The sequence below is a fragment of the Kogia breviceps genome, chromosome 10 (genome assembly GCF_026419965.1).
Source record: "Kogia breviceps isolate mKogBre1 chromosome 10, mKogBre1 haplotype 1, whole genome shotgun sequence".
NCBI lineage: Eukaryota > Metazoa > Chordata > Mammalia > Artiodactyla > Physeteridae > Kogia > Kogia breviceps.
In genome coordinates this window covers 27,976,592-27,993,360 of record NC_081319.1, presented here as the reverse complement: position 1 = coordinate 27,993,360, position 16,769 = coordinate 27,976,592, and the positions used below count along the sequence as shown (strand labels likewise).

The following is a 16,769-nucleotide window of genomic DNA, read 5'->3' as shown; positions in this document are numbered from 1 at the left end:
TCTTCCTGTCTTCCTTAGAGCTGGCCGCAGATGAGAATCAGAGTTTGAAAAGTGTTTTTTCTTGCTCTATTTATGGAGTAGAGAGCCCGGTGCTGATGGTGAAAACCTGAGTATGTCCTCATTTCAGTAAAACCTGTATTCCTGATACATGGATGGGGAGGGCTTTTGGACAAGTGAAGTACACAATGATACCCCAAGTATATGTTCTTGGGGTTTCCAATTTTGCTTGATACCAAATCATTAAATTATTTTTATTCCATTACCCTCCCACCCCCTTGGAGTGATCTTAATGATCCTGGATAGGTGTAAATGTGGGCACTGAAGATGGACCAGCATGAGGTCCTTTTTCCTGGATCACATTTTTTTCTTTAAGCTCTGAGTTTTATTTATGCCACTAACGAACTGGTCATTTTGCTCGCAAAGAGGCTTCCAAGGTTTCTGATTAAATGCATAGCATCAGCCAAGTAGACAGATGTTTGGAAACGTCTGGGTGTTCAGCACCATTGACACTGGACATGCCCAACCCTGACTTCATAATACCCCACAGCCCTCTGGTTAGTTCAAGGTTGCCCCAAAAAGAAAATTTAAGTGTAATTAAAAAAAGATCTGTTCTTCTTTGGGGGGATGCTAAATGTGCTTTGGCTCTTTTTAAATTTCAGCTGTTTCAAATATGCAGATTCTTGGGTTCTTTTCAGCCTGTTACTCTTCAGTCTTGCCTGAACCCCGGAATTCAAGTCGGAGCCACTTCCCTGGGTCTCTCTTTGGCAAGACGCACTGCAAGCTCTGTTTCCTGTCTGCTTAAGCTCCACTTCCTTTCTGTTATCCCCATAGCCCCAGTCCCTGCGCTCGGGTGGTAGCAGCTATTTTCTGGGTAGACCGAAGCCTAATTTACCAATTACAGAATGGGCAAACCAGCGCTATGTTACATAAGTAGACTCAGAACTGAATTCACAATTTTGAATTTGGAGGGTAATTTTTGAAGCGTTCCTTTCTTTTTTAAGGCTCAGAACTTCCTGCTAGGTTGTCGTCTGTCGTCTCTTATATGATTAAAGGGTCAAGGGCTTCCCTGGTGGTGCAGTGGTTGGGAGTCCGCCTGCCGATGCAAGGGACACGGGTTCGTGCCCCGGTCCGGGAAGATCCCACGTGCCACGGAGCGGCTGGGCCCGTGAGCCATGGCCGCTGAGCCTGCGCATCCGGAGCCTGTGCTCCGCCACGGGAGAGGCCACAACAGTGAGAGGCCCGCGTACCGCAAAAACAACAAAAAATAAAAAATAAAGGGTCAACTAATGCACTTTCTTCCTCTTGCTCAGTTTAGCAGGGAGTTAACCGAGATCCAGGATAATCCCATGACTTGGCGTCTCTTGGTTCTCTGAGGCTGCTCCGACTCACCTTGTCTATCCACTGTCTCTTTGCTAGATGAATGCAGTAACCTCCTGACTTTGTTTCTTTCTTTTTTAAAAAAATTAATTTATTAATTTATTAATTAATTTATTTTTGGCTGTGTTGGGTCTTCGTCACTGTGCGCGTGGGCTTTCTCTACTTGGGCTACTCTTCGTTGCGGAGCACGGGCTTCTCATGGCGGTGGCTTCTCTTGTTGCGGAGCACGGGCTCTAGGCACGTGGGCTCAGTAGTTGTGGCTCATGGGCTCTAGAGCTCAGGCTCAGTAGTTTGTGGCGCACAGGCTTAGATGCTCCGCGGCATGTGGGATCTTCCCGGACCAGGGCTCGAACCCGTGTCCCCTGCATTGGCAGGCGGATTCTTAACCACTGCACCACCAGGGAAGCCCCTGACTTTGTTTCTACCAACCAGTGTTGCTTTCCTTCCAGGCCTTTTCCGTTTAGTAGTCACAATAATCTTCTTACTTCCCTACTCTGCTCGTGTCTGTGTGTCTCCCCCTCTTTCTTTCTTGTTCTCTCTCAACCATATCGAGGACCTCTCACTTCTCTGCAGAACTCAGACAGACTCCTTGCTCTCCCTGCTTTGCTGTCTGGCCTTTATGCCACATCCTGCTCTCTGGGCACCAGTCACCCTGGCTTCCTCCACACAGGGCCTTTGCATGAGCTTTTCCGCCTCCTGTGCTCCCCTCTCTTCAGCACTTTTACAGCATAGCTCACCTCTCATCTCATCAGTCCTTGTTTTGAAACCTCCTCCTCTTCTCCAGTCTGGGGTTGGATGCTCACCTCTTACCACCTGTCCCACTTGCAGGGTTGCTTCTGTCATCTCTTTAGTTGCTGGGGCCTGTCTTTCCCACCAACTGTACACTCCATGACGGCAGGAGCTAATGTCTCATTTACTTACTTTTCTTCCCCAGTAGTTACTTGGTAAATTATTTGAAAAAATAAACGCTGGTGCCTACAGGGACGTTAGTAGAAGCCTAGACCTAGAGCCTGTGTGTCTTCACTTCCAGACAGATCATTTCCCTTTTCACCAGGAGCCTGAAAGCATTACCTGATGGACACTGGAATTGTGGGTGGTCTGGAGGTCTCACCATCACGATCCAATAATGGGAGTCTTCTCCCATCTTGTAGTGTTAAAAATTGGTTGGGAAGTGGTGGAGGTAAGACAGTAACGGGCTTATTTTCCTTCTCATCCATTTTTTTGTTTAACCTTTGGCATCTGCTGCTGTTTACTCAGATTTTAGGGTGAACATTTGCTTTAGGCCAGCATTATTTAGACACATCGAATTTAATTTGTAAACAGTGTGTGGATGTCCTGTGAAGAACGCAGTGAATGCCTGGCACTCAGTCATCCTGTCAAGCTCAGGAGGAAAGTAACTCCTTATCCATGGTAGGACTCCTACCTGCCCCCTGCCCCTGTGTAGAGCATTTTTTTCATTATGGGGGGCCCTGGACACAGGGGGAATCTGTGAAAGCTGTGGATCCTCTCCCTAGGATAACTTTTATAAACAGCACTTATATAATGCCATCTTTTTTAAAATTTATTTTTATTTATTTTTATTTTTTTATTCTTTTTGTGGTGCGTGGGCCTCTCACTGTTGTGGCCTCTCCCGTTGCGGAGCACAGGCTCTGGACGCGCAGGCTCAGCGGCCATGGCTCACGGGCCCAGCCGCTCCGCGGCACGTGGGATCTTCCCGGACCGGGGCACGAACCCGCATCCCCCGCATCGGCAGGTGGACTCTCAACCACTGCGCCACCAGGGAAGCTCGGTGCCATCTATTTTTTAACTCTTAAGTTTCAGGTATACAGCATTATAATTTGACATCTGTGTACACTACAGAGTGATCACCAGCACAAGACTGTTTACTGTCAGTCACCACACAGTTGATCCCTTCCACCCATTTTACCCACCCCTCCAGCCCCTTCCCCTCTGGTAACCACTCGTCTGATCTCTGTATCTGTGACTGTGTTTTTGTTGTATTTTGTTCATTTGTTTTGTTTTTTTAGACTCCACATACAAGTGAAACCATACTTATTTGTCTTTCTCCTTCTGGCTTATTTCACTTAGCCTAATGCCTTCAAGGCCCGTTCATGTTGTTGCAGAGAACAGGATTTCATTCTGTTTGTGGCTGAGTAGTATACTATGATATATACAGATACCACAACTTCTTTATCCGTTCGCCTATCTATAAACACTTATGTGGTTTCCATATCTTGTCTATTAATGCTGCAATAAACATAGGGATGCATATACCTTTTCAAATCAGTTTTCATGTGCTTTGGATAAATACCCAAGCGGAATAGCTGGGTGATACAGTAGGTTTAGTTTTATTTATTCTTACTGTTTTCCGTAGTGGAAAAATTCCCACCCACAGTGTACAAGGGTTCCCTTTTTTCCACACCCTTGCCAGTGCTTCTGGCCAGTCTAACGGGTGTGAGGTGATAACTCATTGTGGTTTTGATTTGCATTTTCCTATTAAGTAGTGATGTTGAGCATCTTCTCATGTGCCTGTTGGCCATCTGCATGTCTTCTTTGGAAAAGTGTCTATGTAGATCGTCTGCCCAATTTTCAATGGGAATGTTTGGTTTTTTGTTGTTGTTGAGTTGTATGAATTCTTTCGTATTTTGGACATTAACCCCTTACTGGATATATGAATTGCAAATATCTTTTCCCATTCAGTAGGTTGCCTTTTTGTTTTGATGATGGTTTCCTTTACTGTGCAGAAGCTTTTTAGTTTGTTGGAGTCCCATTTGTTTATTTTTGCTTTTGTTTTTCTTGCTTTGGGAGTCATACCACAAAAGCATCAGTAAGACCCATGTCAGAGAGCTTATTGCCTATGTTTTCTCTTAGGAATTTTATGGTTTCACGTCTTACATTCAAGTCTTTAATTCATTTTGAGTTAATTCTTGTGTATAATATAAGATAGTAGTCTAGTTTCTTTCTTTTGCATGTGACTGTCCAATTTTTCCAACACTATTTATTGGAAAGATCGTCCTCACTCCATTGTACGTTCTTTGCTCCTTTGTTGTAAATTAACTGTACACATATGTGTGGGTTTATTTCTGGGCTTTTACTGTGCCATTTTCCTGCTGTAATGTGGTGAATGAGTTACTGTTGTGGGCATTCTTCATGTGTGATCTCATAACAAACTCGTGAAGTCGCTGTTGTATTATTCCAGTTTCACAGAATAGGAACGGAAGCACCCAGAAATGCAGTAACTTTCTCACAATTGATAATGGCATATCTAGGGCTCAAATTCAGACCCAACTGGCTCCAGAGTCCGACTTCCTTTATGCACCCATGCTCAGAATTTTACTTCCTGTATCAGGAGGATGTAGACCCCAAAGTCTGTGGGTGGCTACTGCTATGGACTTTGGACTCCAGGTTAAAAACCCTGAATTTGAAGCTCCCAGTTTCTTCCACATCCTCCATCATTCTGCTTTAATTTCATCACAACCCATATTAGCAGTTGAACAACCAGAGGGGCCTCAATTCTAGACAGTCCACTCCTAGGTACCTTTCCTGCCTTCTCCTCCTGGCCCATCTTTCTCCAGTCTTTAGCTGTTGCTTGCTTCCTTCCTAAATGTCACCTTATCGAGATTCACTCTTGGTGCTACTGTTTTAAAATTTAAATTCAAATGTATTTATTCATTATGATCGTTGTATCGTTTACTTATTGTTTTTCTTTCAGTTGATGTGCTTGGTTTTAATTAAATGAATTGATTTTTAAAGCAAAACGTTTTATCAACACTTTAATGCAAAATGCTGTGCATTTGACAAGGATAGACTTGTGTAAAACATTATGTCTGTAATCTGTGAAAATAAATCAAAGGTACCAGCAGGATTAAGTTCTAGCTTACATATTTACTTTTCGGTAAAGGGGGAAACGAATGAGTATCATTGAAAGATGGAGGGCATATTAGTATCAAACTGGGATTTTCTTTTCACTGATGTGACTGAAAGAATAGAAATCATGGAAATCTGTTTTTCACTGAGTGTTTTAGTAAATTCAGAGCAGCCACTCAACACTTAACATCTCAAGTATTTGGGCCACACCTACCTTTGCTGTTTACTGTCCCTGCTCAAGGACACATTTTATTTTGTGGGAAAGACAATATTGCTTTAAAATGGAGCTCTGGGGGCTTCCCTGGTGGCGCAGTGGTTAAGAATCCGCCTGCCAATGCAGGGGACACGGGTTCGAGCCCTGGTCCGGGAAGATCCCACATGCCTCGGAGCGACTAAGCCCGTGCACTACAACTACTGAGCCTGTGCTCTAGAGCCTGCAAGTCACAACTACTGAGCCCACGAGCCTAGAGCCCGTGCTCCACAGCAAGAGAAGCCACCACAATGAGGAGCCCGCTCACTGCAATGAGTAGCCCCTGCTCACCACAGCTAGAGAAAGCCCGCACGCAGCAGCAAAGACCCAATGCAGCCAAATATAAATAAATAAGTAAATTTTAAAAAACATTTTTTAATAAATAAATAAAATGGAGCTCTGCCTGAAAACGGAGAGTTGCACCTGTGTGGTTGCCCTTCTGTGCTGCCGTGTGAACTCCGACCGCGGCTCTAGAAATTATTGGTAGTTGGGCAATAACCCACATTGACTGTGTGCTTGCTGAATTTCTGGCACTGGGTTAAGTGCTTTCTGCGTGCGATTTCCTTGAGGCGTCAAAACAGTCTCACCAGGTAGGCACTGTTATTGCCATTCGAATAATGATGGAAACCAAGACAGAGAGAAGTCAGGTAACTTGCCCAAGCTCACCCCGCTGTTAAGTGGCAGAATGGGATTCTAACCCAGGTCCGTCCGTCCCGTGAGCTCATGGCCTTTCCTACATTCTGTGCTCCGCAGCGGCTACCTTTGGTACATTTTGTTGTGAAACAGAGCGGTGTTATCAGTGATCATCAGAAAAGTGTTGCATGGTGGCTGGGCAAGTTGTCTCTTTCCGGTGTTACATGTAAACAAAAATTTAAGCCGCTTTCGGAAGGTGGGGGCAGTACGTGCATGTAGTGTGCTGTGTGCTCTAGTGAGAAATGCTGTAAGATGAAAAATGAGATTAGTGTTTCAGGTTGTACGGTTCCCTAATTGTGCTTTTAATTATTCATGTAAAAGAAGTAAAATGACCCCTGACAGAGACATAAATGATTTAGGTAAAATCAAATATTTATAAGTTGCTGCGGAGTCCCTGGATGATAGTAACAGATGCGCTCAAAATTCTTTGCCTTCATCCTTTGGATGCAAAATGTTATGGATAGAATCTGTAACCAGCTGAGAGTAATCAACAGTGTTAAAGACAATACTGAGCTAATTCATAGGTATTTGCGCTTTGGAACATTGGTTTAGCACAATAGGTTGTCTTCTAAAATATATTGTATTCTAGGGATCAGCAAATGACAACCCCTCCTGCTAGTTCTTAGGATTTTTAATGGTTGGAAAAAAATCAAAAGGAGACTATTCCATGACCTGTGAAAACTATATGCGGATTTTATTGTGGATAACTAAAGTTTTATTGGAATATAGCCTCACCCATTATTTACATATTGTGTTTGGCTGCTTCTGGGCTACTAAGACTAAGTTAAGTGGTTACAGCAAGGGCCATAGGACCCACAAAGCCTTAAATATTTACTGTCTCACCTTTTACAGAAAAATTTTGCCAAGCCTTCTAAACCATGCCTAGCACACAGTAAAGGAACATTCCATAGCATGTTCCATCAGCATAAGAAACACTTGCTTTTATTTCATTTTATCCTTTAATTCTCTGTCCCAGTAATTGAATGTTCACTGTATATTTTTCAGAAGTTGAGAGAAAACTGCCTTTTGAATGCAGTAAAAAGGGATTATTACAAGCAGGGTTCCGTCACTTGCTCTTTTTTTTTTTTTTTAACATCTTTATGGGAGTATAATTTCTTTACAATGGTGTGTTAGTTTCTGCTTTATAACAAAGTGAATCAGCTGTGCATATATATATAATATCCCCATATCTCTTCCCTCTTGCGTCTCCCTCCCTCCCACCCTCCCTATCCCACCCCTCTAGGTGGTCACAGAGCTCCGAGCTGATCTCCCTGTGCTATGCAGCTGCTTACCACTAGCTATGTTTCCCTTTTTACAGAGAAGTGCTGAAACTAATTGCACTTGTTTTAGAAATGAGTCATTAGTCTAGTCCCTATCTTTTATGGAGACCTAATTTTCATGCAGGATTTCTCTCTAAGGCTTGAACTGGCATCTCTTTAGGAAGAGGAGACAATGAGGATATGAAAGCTTTTCTCTGCCTTAAATGAGCTTAGCTTCCGATCACAGCCCATTTAGTATGTCGGTTGGCGCATTGATCACAGGCCATTTAGCATGTTGGTTGGAGCGTTACGCGTATTCACCAGCCAATAAGTGTTTGTTGAATGAATGAATTCACTTTAGACAACAACAAAAAAGGTGGGGGGAATGTATGACTTATAAAATAAAATCTCTTTTTCATCCACTTGGATATTACATTCCTTTTGGATAAATAATTTTTCCGGTAGTATAAGTCTACGTTATTTGTTCTTGATTTCTCTTTTCCATGTTTCAAGGAAGAGAGATGTGATTTTGAAATTTAGGGTTTGAATTGATTGAGGTTTTCTTTGTTAAGGACTTCTGTGTGTTCTTCCAGATGGGCTAAGCAAAATTTTCTTATGCTTAGAATTAAAAGAAATAGTAAAGTAAATCTACTTATCTGCAGTTATTTGAGTGACTTAATGAGTAGAATTTTCCCTATACTTTCCTGGACACCATTATCAAATATGAAGACATTTCCCAATCCCAGCTGTTTTCCCACTGTTATTTCCTTAATATTGGTAGAACCTACAAATTTTATTTCTTGACCCCTTGCTTAAGTTTTCTGATCAAAGAAACATGTCTTCTGCATCCAACTTATATATTTATTTCCCATCTCATTCCAGACCTTGAATCTTGGGATAGCCCCAGGAATCAGTGTTTAAAAAAGAAAACTAATTTTGATCATCAAGCAGATTTAGGAGACCCTGATTCAGAGCCACTTACTCTATCATTGTCTGTTGTTGGTTGGTTTGTTTGTTTTTCCAACTGTGAAATGGTTAAGAAGTTCTGAGACCATCCTCTGGGAGTTTTCATGAGTTAGAGTCAACTGGCTCTGGAGAGCATTCTGCAGCTAGAATGTGCTAATTTAGTCAGACTAATGTTTTTGACTTGCTTTCTAACAGGTATATGGGAAGTAATTCCCATCATGTAATCATGAACTTTTATTTGAAGCAACAGGAGAAATCTTTCAAGTGTGGTTTTGAAACTCATTGTTGTTTCCCTTCTGCTTTACACAGTTGCCATCCTTCTGAAAGACGACTATTTTGTCAGCGGTGCTGGCCTGCCTGGCAGATTCAAAGCTGAGAAGGTGGAATTTCATTGGGGCCACAGCAATGGTTCTGCAGGCTCTGAACACAGCATCAACGGCAGGCGGTTCCCTGTGGAGGTGAGAGAAACTTGAGATGTCAGGGGCAGCTGTGCTTTGGGTCTTGACATTAAAGAGATGCTTTGTCTTTACCCCCAGTCGTCTTGCAAATCAAGCTTGTACCGTCCCTGCCTTTGTCTCTGCAAATCTTTTATATACAGCATGACAGCTGGATAGCCATCCTCAAGTTCCTGATCTTTGTTTAACTGGTGAAGCATGTAGAAGCCGTGGACGTCGTGGTTTGAGTAGACTCACCCCTGGTAGATGATTTCGGACCCTTGGTTTCATTCGACGCGGCTTCTTTGTCCTGTCCTTTCTGAAACCCTGCTTTCCAAAGTGAAATTCTGTACGAAACTCTGGCCACTTTGTTCTCACCCTTTAGAAAAGAGAAGAGGTAACTGATATGTGAAGAGGACTCAGAATCCTCTCTCAGTAGGGAAGCTGCTTTAAGGTTTGTGTGCTGTCCACACTGTTGAGTAGGAGGCTGTGGCCATTGGTCCTATGACTCGCTCTTAACTTTGCGGGATCGACATTTTAACCTCCTCTGAGTCAGTTTCCTCAAAGATCCGTGAAGAATGGGTGATGCAGTAGGTCATGTGTATCTTTTCGGTGGCTGAGGGAGCGAGCATGTTTCCAAACTCCTTTTTTAATCTTTGGTGGGGACAACACATCTGTTCCATTGCTAACCTTATTTTTATACCTTTAACCATGATCAGGATGTGAATATTCTTTCTTTGGGACAGGCATATTTGTTGATTGTTTGGGTGCCCACGTGGTAAGCTTTACAGATTTGTAGAAGAACTGAGAGAGTTTGTACCCAAGCCTGTGGCTGTACTCACACATGGAGTGACAGCTCTTAGTGTTCTGTGACTTCAGTAAGTCATGAGCTACTTGGGTCATCTGATGAATACTTTCGATCCTCCTCCACAGAGAAAAATACATGTATGTGTACACACATTTGTGCATAATCTGTAGGGTTTCATCACTCACCCTCACTCCTCAAGCCCGTTCATGGACCCTTTAGACAGCCTTGAACCTTAGGTGAAAAATCCCCTTAAGAGGAGAAAATCAATAGTATTTCTTTGTTTATAGATGCTTATATTCACATATCGATTTGTTTCTTATCCATGATCGCCTGAGAAACCAGAGATCACCATTCTGAGAAAGTGCTGCATATTTTTTTTCTTGTTGAGCTGACAAATTCACAGTATCAAGAATTCTTCCCATACTAGGATTCCTCTATCCTTGGGACTTCCTGCCTTAGTCGCATTAAAGTTTCTACTTAATGGGCTCTCTTTCTCCTTTTATGTTGAGTGAATCATTTCTTAGAAATCTTAGCTTGATTTGTAATTGGAAAACTTGATTCCTAGAAGCCAAGTTGATCAGATTTTTAAGTTTGGGGTTTCTCTTTTGCACCTGCTGGCCAGTTCCCATTGACGGTGTTGGCGAAGGGAAAATTTGTGCCTAGCTAGCTTTGCTCTAAAGCTTCTTTATCCTAGAAGTGGGCTGCCGTTTGTTTAGTTAATGTTGTTCCGGACAAAAGACCTGTACTTGAAAGTTTGAAAACTTAATTTGGCAGCTGCTTTGGAAAAGAAAAACTCTGGAGGAAGGAACTGGGAACTTCTGCCCCATTCCTAATCACAGTCCCTAAAGCCTGTCTCCTCCTCCTATTTGAGTCTGGAAAAATGAATAGACTAAGATGCATATTCTTTTGAAAACTTATTACTTTATTTTTTTTATTTATTTTTTTTTTTTTTTTTTGCGGTATGCGGGCCTCTCACTGTTGTGGCCTCTCCCTTTGCGGAGCACAGGCTCCGGACGCGCAGGCCTAGCGGCCATGGCTCACGGACTTAGTTGCTCCGCGGCATGTGGGATCTTCGCGGACCGGGGCACGAACCCGTGTCTCCTGCATCGGCAGGCGGATTCTCAACCACTGCGCCACCAGGGAAGCCCTGAAAACTTATTACTTTAAATGGATTTTGTTTTTCACTCAAAGACGGCCATGGAATTCTGAAACTAATTAGAAATGGCAGCTACAATGCCCAGATTTTTTTTTTTTTTTTTGCGGTATGCGGGCCTCTCACCGCTGTGGCCTCTCCCGTTGCGGAGCACAGGCTCCGGACGCGCAGGCTCTGCCGCCACGGCTCACGGGCCCGGCCGCTCCGCGGCACGTGGGATCTTCCCGGACCGGGGCACGAACCCGTGTCCCCTGCATCGGCAGGCGGACTCTCAACCACTGCGCCACCAGGGAAGCCGCAGACTTCTTTTTGACCAAGCTATTTGAATTGATTTCTTCTAAGTCATGTCAGATGGTTAGGCTGCCTCTATTAATTGGGTGCTTCATTGAAGCCCATCTGGTTCATAGCTTGTTGGTTTTTTTTCTAATGTGATAAACATGTTAAATTACTTAGTGGTTGTATTTGGAGGAACTTGAATGTCAGAGATCAAAGGTAACGGGATCAAATTTAACTTTAAAATATGCACAGAAAAGTTGCTCACTTTTGCGGAAGACATGTCTGTGATATGTTGAATTGTTTTTTTTTTTTTTTTTTGAGTTCTTTATTAACACCAGCTCTCCCTGAGATTTTTACACTGTTTGAACATCTCAGACTCGGTTTATGTCTTTCCACATAACTACACTGCTTTTCAAGAAATTAAAATGAAAGTGAGAAAATTATAATATACCATGTACTAATGTTTCAGCATTGGGGACATTATTTATTTTATATAGAGTCAGAGAAGAGTCATTGCGGAAGATTGGGATGGGATTGGTAGAATACAGCATTGGTTCTCAACTAGAGACAGTATCCTCCCCCTCGGAGGACATTACGTGTTTTCTGGGGACGTTTCTGGTTGTCACTGTTTTGGGCATTGATATGCTACCAGCATCTTGTGGATACAGGCCAGAAATGATGCTCAACAGCCCAGTTCATAAGCCAGCCCCACCACAAAGAATTATCCAGCCAACACGTCACTATTGGGAGACGCTAGGGTAGAGAACGAGGTATGTTTAGTGGAATCCAGCCTTCCTTTACTCATGTGGCATCACTTGAAGTAGATTTAAATAAAGAAGACTCATGGCAAAGTTGTTCCATCCTCTTGCAGCTTTTGGAGAGGAAATGTACCTTGCTTTATGGGTCAGAGCATTGCGAGTCCTGGTTCCTTTAGATTCCATTTGGGATAAAGTCATGACCTTGGGTATTTTACCAGTTCCCTGGGTGCTCCAGTGCTGCAGGTTGCATTTTAAGCATATGCCCCACAAGACTCTGGATCTGCTCCCTGAGGGTAAATTGCAACAAACCCAACTTTGTAGTTTTTGCTGCTTCCCAGGAATTCTTTGAGGTCATCTACAGCCCCTTTGTACACATTCAGAAATTAAACGTCTCCACACTTTCCTGGCTGAAATCCTGGACTCAGCCTTGTAGTTCCTATACTTAAAAACGTCCAGTCTAATAGAAAAATGAATGTCCTTGTGAAAACGAAACAAAAGTCTTTCAATAGCAGCATTCTTTACAGCTCAGTTAAAATTAGAAAAGAAAGTGGGAATCAGATGACAAGGCTAGAAGACTAGACCCACTTTGGATCCTCAGAGGCACTCACCTCCTATTATTCAGCTTTATCTCTTGTGTAACAGCACATTTTTCTTGAGTGCCTTCTGTCATGTGGGTGCCGGGTTACAAAGCTGAAGAAGAAAGAGAGTCCTGCCCTCAAGATATTTATACTCTAGTCATGACACAGAAATTGACCAAAGAGTCACAGAAACAGCTGTGTAATATCAGTTGTGATATAGTGTCTGAAGGAGAGGGACATTTTGGAATGAGACAGAAGACCTTGGTGGAGACAGATATTTATTAAGGGGGAAAAGATTAATTGGAGCCTGCCGATAGAACAGGGGTGTGCAAAGGCCCTGAGACAGGTGATACTTGGTACATTTAAGGAGTAAAGAGAGATCAATGGGGATTTTGATAGGTAGGATAATACCCCTCCCCCCAAAAATGTCAACTCACTAATTCCTGAAAATTGTGAATGTATTTATTACTTTACATGGCAAAAGGGACTTTGCAGATGTGATTAAGCGTCCTTACAGTCAAAAGGCTCAAAATATTCCTGTGATTAAAATAGTAGTCCTGTTTGAGTTCTTCTGTGGCCACTCCTCTTTGTATCCTCTTTGTATTATCTGTCCAACCGCAGTTACCTGTGACGGCTACTACCCTATCCTAAATATTTTTTTAAAATATTTTAAAATAAGGGTTCATGTAACACTAATAGGAATTGAATCATACGATATTTCCACTAATAAATGACGTTGGAGGTAGTGCAAAGAGAAACCTTCAGATAAAACCCTCTGAGAGGTCCATTAAGGTAGAGGCTCATTGCATGCTTGCTGTCTGAGGTAATTAAAATCTTGTTTATTACAATAAGAGATCCAGGAGTTGTTGATTCAGACTTACTGGTGCTTTATGAGTTGAAGTCTTCAATAAGGTTAAATGATCCAAATTAATTGTGTGTGCCCTTTCCAGTGAAACTCACAGCTGATTCATTTCAGCTCAGTTTAGAGCATCTTAGCAAGTGAGTAGAAGAAAATACATTTTTCCTAATATACACCAGGCACACACTACCATATGGTACAGGTCTGCCGTCCCTTAGCTGAGACCCTTGAGGCCAGATGTTTTAGAATTCGGAATCTGTTTTAGAAAGGCATTATGGTGCATATGCGTATATATTTACAGAAGACACATAGTGGAGTGTGGGACTATACCCCTTGAATACATTCATATTTCTGCAGCTTGCAGATGAATATTCACACTAAGTGGGAAATATCAATATTCAACATAGCTTCACATCTCTCCACATCAGATTCTACTACTGAATTAGTCTTTGCACCGTAAATATCAACAATAACAGAACACCTTTGATCTTGGAGGCTTTTGAGATTCCATAGTCACTGATAAAAGATTTATGGACCTGGGTTTTAAAAACTGGGTCCATAGCATGGCACCGCTTGTTTATGTTCCAAAGAGCATAGGTTATTACCACCCATAACACAAGCACACTGAATTATTTGTCTCCCTGCTGGGCTGGATATGTCTGGCTACTATGTCCTGCTCTCTGCTCTGTCCCGGTATTGTACAACATTCTTAGTCAAAGTTAAGGTTTGTCCAGGGGACAAGAAGTGGCTAGTGTTAGGCTGAACTTGTTCTGTGATTGGTTCCCATTGAACATTCTGTTTGAGCCTGCAGGTGCCTTCAGTATCCACGTCTGTGGGTACGTTACCATCACCTGCTCTGTATTCCCTCCTTTCTGTCCAGCCCCTACCTTCCTACCTATGAGTGCACTTTGCCTGGTGCTCTTTCGTGTATCCCCGCTTTTCTGCTGGAAATAAAGGTTGCCGTTTGAAATGCGTTCTTGAAGATTTACTTTATGCATTGGCATACAAAGGCTTTTAGAAGTCCTCCACTGAGGAAATCTGTTTGACTATATTTATTTATTTATTTATTTATTTTGCGGTACACGGGCCTCTCACTGTTGCGGCCTCTCCCGTTGCGGAGCACAGGCTCCGGACTCACAGGCTCAGTGGCCATGGCTCACGGGCCCAGCCGCTCTGCGGCATGTGGGATCTTCCCGGACCGGAGCACGAACCCGCGTCTGCTGCCTCCGCAGGCGGATTCTCAACCACTGCGCCACCAGGGAAGCCCTATTTGACTGTATTTAAATCAGTGTTTTTTCCAAACTCACGTGACCAGTGTAAGTTAGCAACAACACTCTTTTGGAAATGAGGTTCATAACTTTCTCCTTTCCTCCTTTAATCCATATTCCTTGTAAGAAATGGAGTCCTGTTCTAATAAATGTTTTCAGAGAGCACCAATCATGATTTGGATTTCCATTATTTTAAAAACTATAAAACCAAGAAGGCTTGTTCACAAAACAATTGTTTGCTGTCTCTGAACTCAATACTATCTTGCTTTGTCATTAGAGAAAACTAATTGAAGGAAGTCATTGTCATTGAAGGAAGATTGAGACATTTTCAATGAAAAATAACTTTTGCGGGCTTCCCTGGTGGCTCAGTGGTTAAGAATCCGCCTGCCAATGCAGGGGACATGGGTTCGAGCCTTGGTCTGAGAAGATCCCACATGTCACAGAGCGGCTGGGCCCGTGTGCTGCAACTACTGAGCCTGCGCTCTAGAGCAGTGAGCCACAACTACTGAGCCCACGTGCCGCAACTAGTGAAGCCCGCGCGCCTAGAGCCCGTGCTCCACAACAAGAGAAGCCACTGCAATGAGAAACCTGCGCACCACAACGAAGAGTAGCCCCCACTTGCCACAACTGGAGAAAGCCCGCGCGCAGCAACGAAGACCCAATGCAGCCAAAAATAAAATAAATTAAATAAAGTAAATTTAAAAAAATGATATCTTTAGCAATATCACACTTTTTCTTTTGGCCTGCTTTGTACTTTAGGTAAATTCCTTCAATTGTTACAGTTTCTCTGAAAAGTTGCTTTGTGCCCAGAGTCCTAAGTCGATAGAGCTCAAGACAGGGCCTGGTTTCCTGTCCTGCCCACTCATGGAACATAGGAAATGTTAAAGAGATTGTTACCTGGTCATCTAGTGTTGGCTATTCTGTGGTGTAGCCAACTGTGTTTTTCTCTGGAGGGTTCCATCAAATGGCAAAGGAATCGGTTGGAATTTAATTAATGACTTTATTGAAATAAAGATTCCATTTAAGAGCAGAAAGTTTCATCCTTAACTGGGGAAATGTTTAATTTCCATCTGGCTGATTTTTTTTTTTCTTTTTGTGGTACGTGGGCCTCTCACCGCTGTGGCCTCTCCCGTTGCGGAGCACAGGCTCCGGACGCGCAGGCTCAGCGGCCGTGGCTCACGGGCCCAGCCGCTCCGCGGCACGTGGGATCTTCCCGGACCGGGGCATGAACCCGCGTCCCCTGCATCGGCAGGTGGACTCTCAACCACTGAGCCACCAGGGAAGCCCATCTGGCTGATTTTTGATGTGTATGTCCTGTGTTAATTAAGAAGAACATTTGAGGAGGCCCCCGTACTTAGAGTATGCTCAGTGGAGAAGTGCATGCCTGACTGTACAAAGCCAGAGAGTGGGTTTTGTGAGGCGGAAGCAGCCTTGGTCCCTTCGTGATGTCTGGCAGTCCTCACACACAGTCATCCTGAGATGTGAACTTGGCTCAGGACTGTTTGATGGTGTGTCACCAACATGTGGAGTGCTGGTAACTGATTGGATCGTACTGAGAATCTCAGATGAGCAGATGACACTCTCTGAAAAGAAACTTGGTTAAATTGGAGATATTTTCAATATAGAAACTTGAAGACCCCATGGGTGGGCGGGGTGGGGGGACCTTGTATAACCAAAAAGCAGGCTTACGGGGGCCGTGGTGGTGTTGGAGGGTGGTGCTGGTGTTACCGACTGGGGTCCTTGGACTCTTGAATGAATAGAAATTGATAAGAGGCCACGTGAGTAAGTCAGGCAAGACTTTACTGGGACTCATGCTGAGGGAGCCCAAGGAGGTCAGGCTGGTTCGTTAAATGGGGTGAGGGCGGGGGGCTGATCGGGCTGGAGGGGTGGCATTGGTGGTCTGCCTACCCCCTCGGTGGTGCTGTCTACAGGGATCATGTGCAATACCCTGCTTTTGCTCTTGCATCTCAGAAACGACGGTCGGTTTTTGGCCCTTTGGTATCTTATTGTTCACAATTGCCCTGACTGGGTCTGCTGTATGCATGCAGTCATTTTCTAGACCCTTATCGTTCCTTTGAATTTTGTTAGTTGAGGAGATGTTTGTCCCAGAGCAAGCACTGCAGTAAAGGGTCCCAGGTCCCAGCGTGTCTCCCTGGTGGTTGTGATTGTAACATGACACCATTTAATAAGCATTACCTATGTCTGGAATGTTTCAGATCTCAC

At 43.5% G+C, this 16,769-nt stretch overlaps 1 protein-coding gene across 7 annotated transcripts in view; it reads left to right on the top strand.

The window, feature by feature from the left end:
• The window catches only part of PTPRG (protein tyrosine phosphatase receptor type G), a 741,743-nt gene that overhangs the window by 430,797 nt on the left and 294,177 nt on the right, over window positions 1–16,769 (top strand). For all 7 annotated transcript variants that reach the window (XM_059078092.2, XM_059078094.2, XM_059078091.2 and 4 more), the window contains exon 4: window positions 8,722–8,870. In XM_059078092.2, the coding sequence (XP_058934075.1) occupies window positions 8,722–8,870 (149 nt within the window). The remainder of the gene's footprint in view (window positions 1–8,721; window positions 8,871–16,769) is intronic.